This window comes from Pongo abelii, chromosome 1, assembly GCF_028885655.2.
Source record: "Pongo abelii isolate AG06213 chromosome 1, NHGRI_mPonAbe1-v2.0_pri, whole genome shotgun sequence".
Taxonomy (NCBI): Eukaryota; Metazoa; Chordata; class Mammalia; order Primates; family Hominidae; genus Pongo; species Pongo abelii.
The window spans coordinates 96,020,554-96,038,683 of NC_071985.2; the positions used below are offsets into that span (position 1 = coordinate 96,020,554).

Consider the following 18,130-nt stretch of genomic DNA (forward strand, 5'->3'; position numbering starts at 1 on the left):
AGGGGGGATCAGGAAGTGCGGACCGCGGCGGCGGCGGCGGCGGAGCCCGGAGCGGAGGCCGGAGGCTCCCGGCCCGCCGGCCCCGGAGCGGAGCGGAGCGGAGGATGCAGCAGCCGCAGCCGCAGGGGCAGCAGCAGCCGGGGCCGGGGCAGCAGCTGGGGGGCCAGGGGGCGGCGCCGGGGGCCGGGGGCGGCCCAGGGGGGGGCCCGGGGCCGGGGCCCTGCCTGAGGCGAGAGCTGAAGCTGCTCGAGTCCATCTTCCACCGCGGCCACGAGCGCTTCCGCATTGCCAGCGCCTGCCTGGACGAGCTGAGCTGCGAGTTCCTGCTGGCTGGGGCCGGAGGGGCCGGGGCGGGGGCCGCGCCCGGACCGCATCTCCCCCCACGGGGGTCGGTGCCTGGGGATCCTGTCCGCATCCACTGCAACATCACGGTAAGGACCCCCTCGCGTGCGCCTCTGTGGGGGCCCCTTGTCAGGGACCCGGGATCACTCCATCCAGCTTTTTGCTCTCCAAGGACCTGGGAGGCCGAAGCTCCTCTCAGGGCTCAGCTCTTTCTCTCCAGGTTACATTTGTTTCTGCTGCTTGAGGTTATGCAGTGCACCCAGAATCTCTACCATTGACCCCGATAGCGAGGGACACCCCGACATATGGCGCCTAGACTACCCGTTTCCACGAACCCACCCACATCCCAAGGTTCATGATTTTGGCTCTTTTTGGCTACTCTTGCACAACTTTACCTTGCCAACTAGGAATGCGTCTTTCTTCCCCTTACTCTTATTTCAAGGTTTTAGGCCTCGGCACTGACCCTAACTGCAAAGACCTGGCCTGAAACTCATTGCACATTTCAGTGATGCCCCCCTCAGTAGTACCTCTGACTTAGGAGGTTGCCACCTGTGGGATCCCCGCCTAGGCATCCCTCATGCAGACCCCTCTTGCTCTCTCAACTTCACCAAGTGATAGTTTGCAATTCATTGACTCTTTCTTCTCTCCTTTGGATTCTTTTTCTGGTGTAACCTCTAACTCTCCTCTTTTTGCCTCAGCTGGTAGCAGTTTTGCCACTCCCCTCCCTGTTCCCTGTGGATACGTCCATTTGCCCTGGGTTGTTGCTTTTCCTGGTAATGATAGTGATGTGATGTGCGAGGGCTACCCCATTTATTCTAAGCAGTAACGGTTGCATTTCTCCCCTGTGAGCGTCATTCCATCCTAGGCATACACCTTACATGTCTCCTGCCTGGTTTACCCTCAGATATCCCTTGAACAGAGAATTGGCTTCTGCTAATTTGGGAATGTCTGGTACTGCATGCTATAGCACTTATATTGGTTGATGTTACCTGCTGTGATGGTATTCTCTCTACCGGAGCAGTAGCTGAAATGCTAGCAGACAGTACTTTATCCAGGCAGACAGACCTAATCGGAGTAGCCTGGGGAAAGGCAGAGTTGTGAATTCTCTGCTACTTGGGGGCCTGAATTCAACTTACTGGTGTTTTCTGTCCGTTTTCTCAATCAAACCAAGTTAAGGTTTGGTGAGGTAAAGCCTCAGTTTGGATTGATTGGTGCCCCACCAAAACTCGTATATCCTATTTCTCTTTCATTTCCTTTCTTTTTTCCTGCTAGAAAGTTAAAATTGAAGGACTAGGAGTGGCTTAGTTAAGTGAAGACCTGGGCATCTTTGATAATTATTTTTCCTCCAGCATTGAGAATTAGAGTCATGGCAATGCTAAGATACCTAGTAGAGGTGGATAAGGTTTCCTTGGTTTGTGTGGGAACCTCAGGAGTTAATTTTGTTCCTGAATTAAGCTTCTAATTCCTTAAGGGTAGGTTTGCCCCCATCCAGCTGCTCTTTCTGTTGCCAGAGGCCATTTACTGCTTTTGTCCCTGGCAGGAAGTTAAATTTAGGGGGTCCTCAGCCAGACTCCCCATGGCTATAAAGGAGACTTGGCCTAAACTAGCCCCCTTGGTTTGGGCAGAGAGGGAATCTGGTCAGGCTGCATTTGGCACCATGGCTCAGGAATGCTGGGAATGTCAGTAGCGTAGGCTTCTTTCTCCCAGCCTGCCATGTGGAGCCCTACAACCCACGCCTGGACTGAGAAGGTGGCAGGTTCCCAAGGGAGAGGTAGGGAGAATTGCTCTTTGAGGGGCTCTTCTGGGAGTGGTGTGGGTAGATTCTTGCCAGTACCCTTTTACTCTTGGGTTCTGGAGATACAGTCTAGTTTTTATACTTCTTCCCTACTGAACTCTGCTTTTTTCACTTCAGTGTCATTGTGATGAGGTGATCCCTTCCTCAGCCGATTCTGGAGTTTGAAAAGCAAGCTTGGAGGACTGTTATGGGTCCAGGGAGAACTTGAAGTCTAGAACTTGTATATGCAGTGCAGGAGATGAGGAGTCCCCCTTCGCTGTTAGCCAAGTGTGGCTGTCCTAGGTTTCCTGGTTTGTACTCTCGAGGAAAGAAAGAAAAAGGTTCCAGTCTGCTTCTTGGAAAGGGTCTTCCCAGGGGCTAGTTTTCTTCCAGTTTAGAATTTGTTGTGAAGCTGCTTGGTTAGATGCTGACCTGAGTTGGGATTTTATGTGTGTGTAGGGGGTGGGGGTGGGAAGCAAAGGGGCTAGAAGTCTTTGGGGGAAGAGGACAGGCAAAACTGGCTTTTCCCAGAGTCACCCATTTTGATTGCTCTTGTTGCTCTTTTCCCTTCAGGAGTCATACCCTGCTGTGCCCCCCATTTGGTCGGTGGAGTCTGATGACCCTAACTTGGCTGCTGTCTTGGAGAGGCTGGTGGACATAAAGAAAGGGAATACTCTGGTGAGGGGGCCACAGGGTAGGGGTACTTTTTGTTCCTATGAGGCCCATGCCACAAAGGCATCCTATGAAAGGGATCCTGAGAAGTGGACGGTACACAGCTAAACATTTAGGGGACGACCTCTCAGGGGAGTTGCTTACTGAAGCCAGAGGGAGACCCTGCATCGGCTCTGGGATTGGTCCATCAGGAGACTCATTCCCACAGCCACATGGCCCATAAGGGTTAGAGAACTGGTTATTGGTGTGGGGCCCGAACTAAGAGCTCATCCATGCACTTATCCAGATTGGAGTGGGGAAGGATTTGATGTCTCTGTGCTCCCCTACCTGTAGCTATTGCAGCATCTGAAGAGGATCATCTCCGACCTGTGTAAACTCTATAACCTCCCTCAGCATCCAGATGTGGAGATGCTGGATCAACCCTTGCCAGCAGAGCAGGTGAGCAGCTGAGGAGCCTCGGGCCCTGTTGTGCAGAGTTGCCCCACAGAGTACTCAGTAAATAATTGAGACAAATCAGTAGTTTCTCTCCATCCCCACTGGCTCTCAAAAACATACACGTCTTATGACTCTCACCCTCGTTCTTCTCCAGATGGGAATCTTCTCTTGCTAAATGGGGCACTGGTAGCTTCATCTCTGATATCAAAATTCACTCTCATGGGCAGCATCCCAAATGTTGAAAGGGAGCGGGGGTATTTTTACCATTATCTAGCAATAACAGTTGGTGGCCACTGGGGACTCAGGCCCCTTGGTGAGAACCAAGAATGTAATATCAGTCTAAAGAAGATCAAGTAAAGGAGGGGTTCTTAGGAAAATTAAACTAGGATTTATGAGGTGGGTGACGGAGACAGCCATTTTGCTTTTCTTTTATTCTGTGGCAGTGATAGGTGAAAAATAATGGGCTGGTAGCAAAGCCATTCCCTGGGCTGTTGCTTCCACTCAGATCTGGCTGGTGGAGAGACTGGCAGCATTACAGGCAGGCGCACAACTTCCAGACCTGGGGGCTCAGGGGAGTAGGTTGGAGGCTGCATTCTAGCAAGCCACTGGGGCTCTGATCTCCATCTTTCCCCTCCCCGGTGCAGTGCACACAGGAAGACGTGTCTTCAGAAGATGAAGATGAGGAGATGCCTGAGGTAGGCTTGCCCCCTGAGGTGGCATTGGCTGGAAGCTCTTGCAGTCAGCAGCATTGGTACCCACATCCAGAACTCCAGTCTAGAACTGGAGAGAGAAAAATGTCAAAGGAATAAAGACAGATTTACTGACCTGGAGGAATAGCCAGTGTAGTAGAGGAGACAGGGCACCCATATCCAACCACTGAAGACAGGTGCAACACGGTTCAAACCGAATACTGGGTAAGTTAATTTCAAATGGCTTTGGAGTCCAACAAACCTGTGTTTGCATCCTAGCTATACTAATTGAGGAATTTTATGTAATCTCACTAAGCTACAGTTTTCTTATCTATAAAGTAGGATTATAATACCTACTACATATGGTTGTCTTGAGATTAAATGAGGCGTTATATATAAAATGCTTCAGACGATACATGATAAGTGCTAAACAATCTATCTGATATATTCTCTAGAAACATACTTGTACAGAATATAAAATCATGGTTAGGAATTTGAGCTTTAGAACTAGACAGAACTTGACTGAATCTTAGCTCTGCTAAGAGCTCTATGACTTTGGGCATGATAATTGACCTCACTAGACTCAGCTTCTGCATCTATAAAATGGATAATGATAGAATAATGAGTAGTGATGGTAAGAATGAAATGAGTTAGTATGTGCGGCACCTAGGACAGAACCTGGCATGTAATAAACACTCAGTAGACATTACCTGCTGGTGTGGTAATTAGGTATGTCCTGCCAGAAATGGGGAGATCACTCTGATTACTTTTATTTCCTAGCATTAGATTAATATCCCAGGTTCTATAACCCTGTAAGGTTCTTGAGACTGGCAAAGGGCTGACGACATGAAATTTACTCCTCCCAGATAGTGGACAGCCCTCTGGGCCACACCCCCAACATCTGGCTGAGGGGCTGAACCCTAGATAGGTTCTCCTCCTTCCCTATGCTCAGTGAGCTAGCTGCTTGCTCACTTAGAGCAGGATGAATAAGGGGCTAATTCTGTTCTTGACCTCTTCCATATATCTCTCTGGACATCCTTTCTCATTTCCATCTGGCAGTGGGTGCCTCTGCATACCTGATTCATGCCCTGCATTTGTAGCGAGGAGAGGAAATTTAATGATGCAGGTTTCTCCTTTAGGCTTGGGGCCCTGAGAACTCCCGGGTGCAATAGTCACCTGGTGAAACATGAGCTTTGAGTCACAGGGTCAGGCCCAAGTCATTTCTGCTAGGAATTAGGGAAGAGTTTCTGCTGCCAAGGGAGTTTTAGGAACAGTTGAAGCAGGGTCAGTCCCGGAAACAAGAGGGCTAAGTCCCTGCCTTGGTCTCAGCTGCAGCTCTGCTCATTTCCGAAGTCCTTGCTGTAGCTTGAGAGCTGAAGAAATTTGCCTCATCCTTTAAACTGTGGAGGGAATGGGGCTGGAAATTGTTCTAAAAATGGAAAGCACGTTGCGTTTATAAGACTGCTAGATGGACTGCCTCACTTTAACTTTTGGCTCTTCGCCAAATGGGACTGGGAAGTTGATGGTCATTCTCTAACCTGTGTTGGTTTTTTTCCTTTTCTTTTCACTCCCACCCCACACCTCCCCCAGGACACAGAAGACTTAGATCACTATGAAATGAAAGAGGAAGAGCCGGCTGAGGGCAAGAAATCTGAAGATGATGGCATTGGAAAAGAAAACTTGGCCATCCTAGAGAAAATTAAAAAGAACCAGAGGCAAGATTACTTAAATGTACGTGCCTTCTAGAGAGAGGCTGGTGAAGGGGTTGGTGGGAAATGGCTGGGAAGTAGTAGGCCATCGCATCTCAGTATGGAGAGCAGACTCCTTTTTTGTGCCTAATCCTTCCTTAAATCCTGGGCAAGCTGCCAGATTGCCCCTAAGGTCTAATGTGTGTTTACAAACCACACGACCAAGGAATGTTCCTGTCATCCATCCCTTACAGGGTGCAGTGTCTGGCTCGGTGCAGGCCACTGACCGGCTGATGAAGGAGCTCAGGGATATATACCGATCACAGAGTTTCAAAGGCGGTGAGTTTGCCCAAGAGAGGGGCCTGCACAAGAGTCACCCATAAAGAAGAGTATGGTGGCAAGGGGCCCAAGAGGTTCTGGGGTCCAGGAGTGCTTATGAACTTTTCACGCCAAGAATGGAGCTCCTCAAGCCAGTGGCTTTGTTGCATGTCCATCTGTGGTGAACCTAGAGCTGTTGATCTTTTTCTCTCAGTCTGGGAAAGGGGTCTGCATTAGAGACCACTCACCACCTGGACCATCCTACTAACCTGTTTTTTCCCTCCTTCCAGGAAACTATGCAGTCGAACTCGTGAATGATAGTCTGTATGATTGGAATGTCAAACTCCTCAAGTGAGTGGGGACTCTGGGATTGGAGAGGAAGTTGAGGAGGAGTGTGAGTGGGGCTACTGTGGTGGGATCTCCAGGGCAGCCCCATCCAGCATTTTCATTCAGGGTCCCGGAGCGGGTGTGGGCAGTGGTTTGGTGGTCTGCTGCCACCCAGGGTAGGGGAGGCCTTATGAAGCTCCTGAGGTGGAACCAGGCATCTGAGCCCAAACTTGTTGCTTCTTAGAGTTGACCAGGACAGCGCTTTGCACAATGATCTCCAGATCCTCAAAGAGAAAGAAGGAGCTGACTTCATTCTACTTAACTTTTCCTTTAAAGTAAGGCTTTTCTTTTCCAGTCTCTCCCTCTGGCCTAGGCTGCCCAGTCTGCCTAACAGTCCTGTGGAGGATGCTGGCCTCCTTCCCCTGATTGTCGTCTCTCTCTCTCTCAGGATAACTTTCCCTTTGACCCACCATTTGTCAGGGTTGTGTCTCCAGTCCTCTCTGGAGGGTGAGTGGCTGGCATGCGGAAGAGGGCATCTCCTCTGGCAGAGGGCGGGGAAGAGACTTGGAGCTTTTGTCAGGCACAGCTGACTAACCTTTCTCATGCAGGTATGTTCTGGGCGGAGGGGCCATCTGCATGGAACTTCTCACCAAACAGGTGAGCCTGTCTCTCCTCCTTGGCCAGGCTGGCCTGGGCGGGGATTGTCTGAGCTTTACAGCACACACCCCTGCGGGCTGGGTGATAGGCATGATGTGGCCCTTTCATTCTGCTGGGCTGGGTCTGCACCCACTGACCTAGACAGACAGGTGGTGGCAGTGCTGGGGGCAAAGGGCAAGAGCCCTCCTATAGACACAGCTGATTTCCCAGAGGACAAGCATGAGGGTTCTCTGGAAGCTCCATCCGGACCTGCTTGCCTTGTCCCTCCCTTCACCCAGGGCTGGAGCAGTGCCTACTCCATAGAGTCAGTGATCATGCAGATCAGTGCCACACTGGTGAAGGGGAAAGCACGAGTGCAGTTTGGAGCCAACAAAGTAAGGATCCTGGCCCTGGGGCCGGTGGGGCTGGGTGGAGCCAAGTACACTTGGGGCCACTAGCAGGCCAAGGCTGCCTTCTTTAGAGGAATGAGCATAAGGCCTCTGGGCTGGTGGCATTGGATGAGAGGGCCTAGGGTGCCCACAATGGAACAACTGTGCCTTGGCCCCTAGGGGCATCCCTAGGACTTTTGGGAGGTTGCGGGTCTGGAAAAGGATGACTATGGGATTATGCCCCCAAGGGACCTTGAAGGTGGAGGGTACTTAGTGTTTTACTAGACCACAGTGCTAGGAGCTGGGACTCCGGGGTCTCTGGGTGACAGCCTGCAGAAGGTGAGGGGCAGTAAGGCCACAGCTAGCCATGGCCTGATCTGGTGGCTTCCTCTCCCCAGTCTCAATACAGTCTGACAAGAGCACAGCAGTCCTACAAGTCCTTGGTGCAGATCCACGAAAAAAACGGTGAGGCTGGAGCCAGGACTCAGGAGATTCGGACACTTGCCACACCCAGGTTTTCACTTCCAGCCACAGAGCAAGAACCCCTTCTTTTTGGTTTCTGATACTCAACCACCCATTAACACAGCACCTGCCCCAGTTCTCCCAGGAGGGACTGGCGGTGGCTAACATTCACAACCTCTTCCAGAAACACACCAAAATGATCATATCACTGATAAACTTGGTGCTATCCCCTTCTCGACCACCTTTTGAAAAAGCTCATCTAACTCCCATCATCTCAGGTTGGGCACATCATTCCCCTTTCTTTCTCATTTCCAGGTATGCAGGCTCTCAGCTTCCCATACACCTCTCCCCACACAGCATAGCCCTCCCCAATATCCTCTTACCTCTGCCACTGGAGACGTCTTCAGGGATTGGGGCAGGACAGGGAGGGTGGGCCTGAACCTTCACCTCACTGACCATTCCATTTCTTTGCAGGCTGGTACACACCCCCAAAGGAAGATGGCTAACCCTGGAGTATCACCCTTCCTCCCTCCCCAGGCACCACTGGACCAATTACCTTTGAATGCTGTATTTGGATCTCACGCTGCCTCTGTGGTTCCCTCCCTCATTTTTCCTGGACGTGATAGCTCTGCCTATTGCAGGACAATGATGGCTATTCTAAACGCTAAGGAAAAAAAAAAAACACACAGAACTGTTTCAAGTACTCAAGACTGACTTACAGACCAACCAACCACCTTGCTGGAACCCTTGCTAGCAGGCATTCTTATAAAAGAAACTTTCGAGCCTCCTTATATTGCTGGAAACTCAGCTGTGCTCCAGACTAGAGCCTCCTTACCTATGCTATGGATTTTTAATTTATTTTCTCTTATTTCATGTACACTGCTTTTTTTGGTTACAGTGTATGATGGATGTGTATGAAAAAAATGTATCTTTGGGAAAACAATTACAGTTTGTTAATTTGAAGATGCTGGTCTTGACTCATCTTTATTTTTATTCGCACATCCCACCCCATCCCCTGAACTACTTGGGAGGTGGGGAGGGGTATGAGTCCACTGTTGGTTTGGTAGAGATGAGAGGCTGCATTTTGCTGCTAAAGCAAGAGAAACATGGAGCTGAAGCACACACCTGGTCCACCCCTAGATTTCTCCTCAAGGCCTCTGGAGCAACCAGCACTTGCCCCCTTGGAATGCAGAGCCTGGCCTGCCAAACTACAATGTGGTAGGCTGAAACGATGGTGTTAATTCTTAGGACTACTTTTCTAGTCACAGATGTTTTCAAATTTCTAAGAAAAAGAAAATGAGGCTCAAGAGGCTGCTTCGTAGAATTCCTTTTGAATGAATTGAGTGGGGATGGGGACACAGTCTCCAAGTGTGTATGTGGTCTTTTCTGATCTCAGCTGTGTGGCTGCAACTCTTCGCTGTTCATTGGTTCCTCTCCTGGAAAGTGGCTTCTAACCAGCACCTGATGGTGATCATTGGTAAGCTCTGCTCACCTCCGTCGCTCTTGCTTCATTTGGCTTTATCAAAAAGAACAGACCTAGCTCTGAAGTTGTTTGGCTTGGGAAATTATGGATTCCTTCAAGCCACGCCCACAAGGTGGGTCCTACTAGAAAGGGTTAGCATTTTAAGGGGGGTTGTTCTATACACCTGTGTCCTTACCCCAGGCTCAGGAACTGCCAGGGAGGGAAGATGAGGTGGGGAGTCTGTACTGAGATGGAACTGTCAGTGCTGTGTTGTATGTACTTGCTGTTGTAAAAGTTTGGGCATGACTTTGCATCTAGCAGGTGCTGCCTGCATCTCTTTGTCTGTAAGCTTGCTCTGGGACTCAGACAGCCTCTTAAGACAGCCTCTTAGGACCTACGATGCCAGCAGCTCTCATTAAGAGTGAAATGACAGGCCAAGGATGGCCAAGTGAAGACCCAAGTCTCAGAAAACCCAGACTTGGGACAACTGCCTGGGAACTGTAGGATGCTAGAGCAGTTCTGTAATGCTTTGAGACACAGCAATTTTCACATTGGCCATTCTTGCCCCTCCCCCACCCCTTTTCTTCTGAGGGACTTTTAATGTTTGCTGCTTTAGGTGGATGGAGAGTCCACCAGTCCCACTCAATGCTGCTCTAACTCTACCCACACCCACCTAATTAGGGGTGCTAATAAAACATATACTGAGGTTGAGATAAAGACGGGACATAAGGGGAAAATTCATTCCATAGAGCTGAAATCTGGTTTTCAAGGCCTCTGTGGCTTTCTTCTGAACTTACCACCAGCCCTGGCTGGAATGTAGATTGTGTTTTTAGTAATGTGTACTGTGAGCTGTCTTCTGTATAATGTATTTTGTAATGTATTTTTCTCATCTACCAAAGGATGAAACAAATAAAATTATTTAAATAGTTTGGCTCTAATAAAATTATTTGAAGAAACAGTGGGGTTCATGTTCACTTGACATAGAGGGAAATGCCTGCCCCTGTGAGTTGCATAACACCAACTCTAAGAGAATCCTCCATTTTTCTTGCCAAACCCAGCACTCCCTTTTATGACCTTAAGTTTAGGGTTCTAATAAAGTACAAAGTATAAAAAAGAATCAAGGCTATATCATGCATGAAACAATTTTCTTCTCTCCACTTAGAAGGCAAGGAGAAATGAAACTAACTCTTAGGTCGTTCCCCTACACTTCAAACATGTATCTATATCCCAGGCAGGGTTTGCATGGCCCAGAGCCCACACTGGCAGGCTCTAATCTCACTGCAGCAGTTTTAGAGGGCACGGCAGGGCAGTGGAAGGGTGGCTGGGAAGAAGTATCAATCACTCCAAACTCATGAAACATGCCAACATTTATTTGCTCATTGGTTAAATATGCTTTACCTATTCTACATGGAATGCCAGGAAAACTAGCCAGAGGGCTTCTCCATTATCCAGAATCTGTTAGGACCACTTACATCATGCTCTGGGGTGCAAAGAAGAGACACAAGAAAGACCATCCCAGCTGCCTCAGGCTTTCAACCTAATGGTAGTTTCCTATGTTTGGTTCAAATGTTCATGCCAAGTTGGGGAACTGAAGACACATGACAAATGAGACTTCACTCTCTCTTGAGAGGGAAGCTGGGAGTAAAAGCAAAATGGAAATCAATCCTGGGCACAGTCTGGCCTTTTTCACCTCCCAGGCCTCAAGAGTGAAAGGGGTACGAGAAGACAGGGCAGGTGGCCTCTGGATCCGTGGCAAACAGGAGAGGGAACATGCTGAGGGAAACCCCATTATTTAGACTCTTCAAACTTTAGGATGTGCAACTGGAAGAGAAAGACAAAGCCTTGGTGGGAAGGAAGGCCCACCCCAGCCAGTTCACCCAACCCCTCAGATAACCAGTTTGTTTGATCTAAAAGAATGCCAGGTGAATACTGTGTCCAGGCCTAGGCAGCAGCCTGCTGCAGACACCCCAAGGGCAGGAGTGGAGGGACAACAGCCAAGTTAGATGCAGGGGCAGTTACCTCCGAGTTCAAAGCACCAGTGATTTTCCCTTTGAGGATTCGATGGACAACCTCATACGAACTCAAAATGTCTGCAAAACAAGACACAACAACAAAACCTCAGTGGTACAGGGTTGGGCAGGAGGAGCAAAGGAGGGAAGCAAAAGGCGGGGGCTGCAGGGAAAGTGCTCTGGCCGCCAACCAGCTCCAACCAGCAAGTCTCTGCTAGTTCCTGCTAAATCCCTGCTGCCAGGATCAAATGAGATGATAAATGCTGAAAAGGTAGCATAGGGGGAGGGCAAAATAACAGCAGATAAAGGGAGGAGGCACTTGTTAAAATAATTACAGGGATCTGGGATTTTTAATGAGAAATTCTACTGGGGACAGAAAATTATGTTCACTGAACTCTGCTCTGAGAGTTCTGGCTGGATAGAAGGTTAAAACCAGAGAGGTTTGCACCATGAGACGCAAGCACTCTTACATGCCGGAACCAGGCAGGGAGCTCATCAAAAACCCACCTTTCCCCAGGATGTCGTCCCTCACGCAACTCCCACCATCCAACCAGAGTCCCCAAACTCTGGGACTGTTTTTATGTATGACACTGAATCAGTAAGAGTCAGATCTAGGTTTCATCCCCAGCTATGCCATTTTCTTGCTATTAAGTATGAGTTCATTTCACTTTTCTGAGCCGTATTTTCCTCATCCATAAAGGGAGGAAAACTGACGCTTGTCTGACTTATCTCTGGGTTGGGACTCTGGTCCTTCTGACGGGCTGGGAGCTGCACTTTGAAACAGGAAGCTCCTCTTCCCTGGGTCACCTGAAGAAGCTCCTGATGCCTGGCTGTTCCCAGCCTGGGCAGCAGGGACCCTCTTCATGCAACGACCCAAGACAACCTCTGGGTGGTGCTCCTTGCCCACTGGGCACAAGCCCCACCAGCTTCCCAGGAAGCCTTGGCCCTGCACAATTGGGAGATGCCTTTCCATCTTTAAATATATATACATTATATATATTACATAATATATATTATATATTATACGTAATATATATTATATATTACATATATATTATATTACGTTATATTATATATATAACATATTACGTAATATATATTACATATAATATATATTAAATAATATATATTAAATAATATATATTAAATAATAATGTAATATATATTAAATAATATATTATTTAATAATATATAATTATAATTATATATATTTAATATATGTAATAATATATTTAATATATAAAAATAATATATAATATATAATATATATTATATAAAATATATATTATATATTATATAAATATATATATTTTGGCCAGGTGTGCACCTGTAATCCCAAGACTTTGGGAGACCGAGGCGGGCAGATCACGAGGTCAGGAGTTCGAGACCAGCCTGACCAACACAGTGAAACCCTGTCACTATTAAAAATAGAAAAATTAGTCCCTCTCCCTCTCCCCTCTCCCCTCTCCCTTCTCCCCTCTTGCTTCGGTCTCCCTCTGTTGCCGAAGCTGGACTCTACTGCCGTGATCTCAGCTCGCTGCAACCTCCCTGCCTCGGCTCCTGTGATTCTCCTGCCTCGGCCTGCCGAGTGCCTGGGACTGCAGGCGCGCGCCGCCACGCCTGACTGGTTTTTGTATTTTTGGCGGAGACGGTGTTTTGCTGTGTTGACCAGGCTGGTCTCCAGTTCCTGACCTCGAGTGATCTACCCGCCTCAGCCTCCCGAGGTGCTGGGATTGCAGACGGAGTCTCGCTCACTTAATGCTCAATGTTGCCCAGGCTGGGGTGCAGTGGCGTGATCTTGGCTCGCTACAACCTCCACCTCCCAGCCGCCTGCCATGGCCTCCCAAAGTGCTAAGATTACAGCCTCTGCCCGGCTGCCACCCCGTCTAGGAAGTGAGGAGCATCTCTGCCTGGCCGCCCATCGTCTGGGATGTGAGGAGCCCCTCTGCCCGGCCGCCGCGTCTGGGAGTGAGGAGCGCCTCTGCCCGGCCGCCATCCCGTACAGGAAGTAAGGAGCATCTCTGCCTCGCCGCCCATCGTCTGGGATGTGAGCAGCACCTGTGCCCGGCCGCCCCGTCTGGGATGTGAGGAGCGCCTAGGCCCAGCCACCCCGTCTGGGAGGTGAGGAGCGCCTCTGCCCGGCCGCCACCCCATCTGGGAGGAAGTGAGGAGCAGGCCTCTGCCTGGCCGCCCCGTCTGGGAGGAAGTGAGGAGCGCCTCTGCCCGGCCGCCCCGTCTGGGAAGTGAGGAGCGCCTCTGCCCGGCCGCCCCGTCTGGGAAGTGAGGAGCGCCTCTGCCCGGCCGCCACCCCGTCTGAGAGGAAGTGAGGAGTGCCTCTGCCCGGCTGCCCCGTCTGGGAAGTGAGGAACGCCTCTACCCGGCCACCCCGTCTGGGATGTGAGGAGCGCCTCTGCCCAGCCGCCCCATCTGGGAAGTGAGGAGCGCCTCTGCCCGGCCGCCCTGTCTGGGAAGTGAGGAGCGCCTCTACCCGGCCGCCCCGTCTGGGAAGTGAGGAGCGCCTCTGCCCGGCCGCCCCGTCTGGGAGGAGAAATTCTTCTGCCTTGGGATGCTGTTGATCTATGGCCTTGCCCCCAGCCCCCTGCTCTCTGAAACATGTGCTGTCAACTCAGGGTTAAATGGATTAAGGGCGGTGCAAGATGTGCTTTGTTAAACAGATACTTGAAGGCAGCATGCTCGTTAACAGTCATCACCACTCCCTAATCTCAAGTACCCAGGGACACAAACACTGCCTAGGAAAACCAGAGACCTTTGTTCATGTGTTTATCTGCTGACCTTCTCTCCACTATTATCCTATGACCCTGCCACATCCCCCTCTCCGAGAAACACCCAAAAATGATCAATAAATACTTAAAAAAAAAAAAAAAGAAAAAAAGAAAAATTAGCCAGGCATAGTGGCGCATGCCTGTAATCCCAGCTACTCAGGAGGCCGAGGCAGGAGAATCGCTTGATCCCGGGAGGCAGAGGTTGCAGTGAGCTGAGATCGCGCCACTGCACTCCAGCCTGGGCGACAAGAGTGAGACTCCATCTCAAGACTTAGTTTGTCTGAGGGCCGGGCACGGTGGCTCACAGCTGTAATCCCAGCACTTTGGGAGGCCAAGGCGGGCGGATCACGAGGTCAGGAGTTCGAGACCAGTCTGGCCAACATAGTGAAACCCCATCTCTACTAAAAAAAATTAGCCGGGTGTGGTGGTGTGTGCCTGTAATTGGGAGGCTGAGGCGGGAGAATTGTGTGAACCCGGGAGGCAGAGGTTGCAGTGAGCCGAGATTGCGCCTCTGCACTCCAGCCTGGGCTGCAGAATGAGACTCCATCTCAAAAAAAAAAAAAAAAAGACTTAGTTTGTTTGTAAAACGTTTCCATCTCAGCTAAGTGCGGCAGCTCATGCCTGTCATCCCAGCACTCTGAGAGGCCAAGGTGGAAGGATGTTTGAGCCCAGGAGTTTGAGGCTGCAATGAGTTATGATTATGCCACTGCACTCCAGCATGGGCAGCAGAGTGAGACCCTGCCTCTGAAAAAAAAAATTTTTTTTAATAAAACTTTTCCATCTTACTTCCTGTGTATGTGTATGTATGCTTCTTCACTTCCACTTCTCCTGACTGCCCCCTAAAACATTCTTTCATCATTTTACATTTCACCTAACTTTGATCTTGAGAAGGGGCCTCTTCATTTCCACCTATGGAGAAACCCACAGGCGTCTGAGGCTAAATGAACCACATTAGGAGAGTGCAGTGCTCTGGCCTCTAGCACTGGCATTCGAGTGCTAGTTTTCTTCCACGGCAGAATCCTTTTCCAGTGAAATCTGAAGCAACACGCAAAGTATGTAAAACAGATGAAAGCTGAGCAGCTCTGGTGGAAGCAGGGGTGGGAAATCTGACCTCTTCTCTCCCCTTCCAGAGAACTCAGCCTTTGGGCAGCATCTGAGGTCCCTCCTGGGATCTTGGGCTCCAGATCCCAGGCATGAAAACCAACACTTGAGAGGCAGCTTTGCCAGGGTCAGATGCTGAAAACCGGGGTTGGGTGGAAAGAGAGACTGAAGCACCTTGGCCGCCCACTATGCTGTTTCCTGCTGAGGTCCCAGAAGCAACCATGGCTTCTCCTGTCCCTGAAACCCTCGGAAGGAAGGTAGAAGATGTCTCACGTTTCTCCAGCATGAATGGCTGAGTCAGGGGTGGGATGGTCCAGAAGTTGTCGCTGTCCAGGCTACGCAGAGACTGCACAGGGATGGTGGCCAACTGTCCAAAATCAATGAACATGACCACAGCCCAGGTGTCCACCCTGTCCAGTACCCAACACCTGGCAGAGGGAGAAAGAGGACAATCATTCCACCTAGTGCCATGCACAGCAGTCCTCCACAAAGCAGATGTGAAAGTGGAGGTAGGAGGGAGGAAGAGCGAGTTTGCTGTTTCTCCCCAATCCTTGAGTGAGGAAATAATGAGAAAGATGATTTTGAGAGAAGAAGCCACAGGAAAAAAAACCAGAGCCCAAAGGAAGAGAACGCAAGAAGGGAGCATTTTCCCTGCACACCTCTCCCATAGGCTCTACCCTTGCCCAGACACACACCTGTTCCAGGCGTGTCCATAATCCCCCAGGTGGTACTCTGCCAGACAGCGAGTCCCGCGCGTAACGGCGGAGCCCTCCAGGTAGGGCTGCTGCTCCTCCGCCTGAGCCAGGGTGCTAAACAGCACCTGCATGTTCTGGTGCAGAGCCTGTGGGGTGCAAAATGCAACGGCCCCACTGCCTGCACTGCATTACAAATCTGCCTCTGTGGATGTCACCTGTTACATTAGCACCACTAATCTGTCCCAAGGCCATCAGGTATGAGGTGGGAGACAGAACGAGACTGAACCTGGGGTTCAGACTGTAGTTACCCTGCATCTCCACCACTGACTGGCCCCGTCACCATGCCCACCATAGGGAGGCCATGCAGGAAGGCACAGAAACCTGAGGGGGCCAACAACCAGTCCATACCTCAGTGATGTGCATGGCCCAGAAAAACGGGGTCTTTGGGACGATACTGGTCACCAGCAGCCCCGCCTCCCCACGGACACTATGGATGAGTGCCAGCCAGCTCAGGTCTCGGAAGCATTCCCTCAGGAGCAGCACCAGGAAGGAACCTCTGCAGGAAGAGCAAGCGGAGCAAGGAAAGGAACAACTGGACCAACGCCTGTCCTGCAGGAGGCTGAACTGCCTGGGGGATGAGTCCCCTAAGCAGAAGGGCTGTGCCCACCCCCTCTAGGGTGGGAGCTAAAGCCAGTTCCCAAGTAATCCCAGTCCACGACAGAGGAAAGGAAGGGCCATTCTGGGGGCGTAGGGGTTGAAGAGTTCAGGAAAAGGAAGCAGCAGAGGGAAACAAAAACACATTGAGAAACTCCGAGAGAGGTGGACAAAAGTCCTCAATGGGTAGATTTGGGGCCTCCTAAGTGATTCACGAGCCTCTAAATGATGCAGGTGTGGACTGTCCACCATGCAGGATATGCCTTCCATCCCAAAGCTGCTCCTCCCCTGCGTCTACGCACATTCCAAATGTCACCCTGCTGCTCCACTAACTCAATCACCTGCCTAAACCACACATGGCTAGTGACACCCTACAGCATTTCAAGTCAAACTGAGTATTCTGGCACTCCTGACATTAAGAACAGTATCTGCTGTTAAAGCAAAGCAGGGGACATGGTAGGCATGATGATCTCATGGCATCCAGGGCAGGGGACGGTCACAGACCTTTGCTGTACATAAGTGGAAGCTGATTTTATTATTTTATTTATTTATTTTGAGATACAGTCTCGCTCTGTCGCTCAGGCTGGACTGCAGTGGCACAATCTCGGCTCACTGCAACCTCTGCCTCCTGGGTTCAAGTGATTCTCCTGCCTCAGCCTCCCGAGTAGCTGGGACTACAGATGCCCACCACCATGCCCGGCTAATTTTTGTATTTTTAGTAGAGATGGGGTTTCGCCATGTTGGCCAGGCTGGTCTTGAACTCCTGACCTCAAGTGATCCACCCACTTTGGCCTCCCAAAGTGCTGGGATTACAGGCATGAGCCACTGTGCCCGGCTGGGAAGCTGATTTTATAAGTCAGTGTGGGTCACTGCCTTACAGCCTGGGTCTGACACAGGAGTTCCCGAAAACTATCCCCCACCCCAGTACTATCCTTGTCCCCACTCTCTGGGGGACAGAGGATGTCTGTAATCGCCATTTGCCCTGGCAGTCTTTCTACACCTTGCTCACCTCATTTCCAAGGGGACTGCAAAGAAGGCTGCCCTCAGTTTCTCTGTCTCACACAGGTCAACAGGAGCGTCAGGAGCGAGCTGTATAATAGCTAGAAAGCAGAAGACTAAGTTCCGGAGGCACCAGAACTACCCAGAGAGGAACTACTCCCCAAACCCACAAGAGGCCTTGGCCCTGCCCTCCAAGGAAGCATAAAATGGCCAAGAAGCTGCACCCTCCCACTTCTCAGTCTCTAGATTCTCATCTGGGTGGGAAGGGTCAGTCGGATGATATTCTTTAATTAAGAAAGCATCCTAGGCCTGGGTATGGTGGCTTGCACCTGTAATCCCAGCACTTTGGGAGGCTGAGGTGGAAGGATCACTTAAGGCAAGGAGTTTAAGACCAGCCTAGGCAACATAGCAAGACTCCATCTCACAAAAAATTTTAACAATTAGCCAGGCATGGTGATGCACACCTATAGTCCTAGCTACTGTGGAGGCTGAGGAGGGAGGATGGCTTGAGCCCAGGAGTTTGAGGCTGCAGTGAGCTATGACCATGCCACTGCACTATAACCTGGGTGACAGAGGGAGATCTTGTCTCAAAGAAAAGATGAAAGCAAGCAAGCATCCTAGAGGAAGAAAGGGAAAAGGGATATTTCTACACTAAGGGTCATCAGGGGACTGAGCTGGAAGGCAGGCTGCAGAAG

The 18,130-nt window shown here is 50.3% G+C and overlaps 2 protein-coding genes across 7 annotated transcripts in view; one reads left to right on the top strand and one right to left on the bottom strand.

Moving 5' to 3' along the window:
* UBE2Q1 (ubiquitin conjugating enzyme E2 Q1) lies at window positions 1-8,695 on the top strand. Its single transcript, XM_002810101.6, has 13 exons — window positions 1-431; window positions 2,690-2,794; window positions 3,122-3,226; window positions 3,868-3,918; window positions 5,503-5,643; window positions 5,855-5,939; window positions 6,209-6,269; window positions 6,490-6,580; window positions 6,694-6,752; window positions 6,854-6,902; window positions 7,181-7,276; window positions 7,669-7,735; window positions 8,207-8,695. Exons 1-13 carry the CDS (start codon window positions 105-107, stop codon window positions 8,236-8,238), a joined length of 1,269 nt encoding a protein of 422 aa, XP_002810147.1. The 5' UTR covers window positions 1-104; the 3' UTR covers window positions 8,239-8,695.
* A 1,847-nt stretch (window positions 8,696-10,542) lies between these two features.
* TDRD10 (tudor domain containing 10) overlaps window positions 10,543-18,130 on the bottom strand; it is a 47,279-nt gene continuing 39,691 nt past the window's right edge. For 2 of the 6 annotated variants that reach the window (XM_054552551.2, XM_054552554.2), the window contains exons 8-13: window positions 17,446-17,536; window positions 16,191-16,338; window positions 15,783-15,928; window positions 15,361-15,515; window positions 11,214-11,284; window positions 10,543-11,015 (exon numbers count right to left, since the gene is read on the bottom strand). In XM_054552551.2, coding sequence (XP_054408526.1) covers window positions 10,983-11,015; window positions 11,214-11,284; window positions 15,361-15,515; window positions 15,783-15,928; window positions 16,191-16,338; window positions 17,446-17,536 — 644 coding nt within the window. In that variant the 3' untranslated portion in view covers window positions 10,543-10,982. Of the gene's footprint in view, window positions 11,016-11,053; window positions 11,285-15,360; window positions 15,516-15,782; window positions 15,929-16,190; window positions 16,339-17,445; window positions 17,537-18,130 lie in introns of those variants that run through there. The other 4 variants (XM_063717356.1, XM_054552560.2, XM_024257163.3 and 1 more) reach the window with 3 other exon arrangements.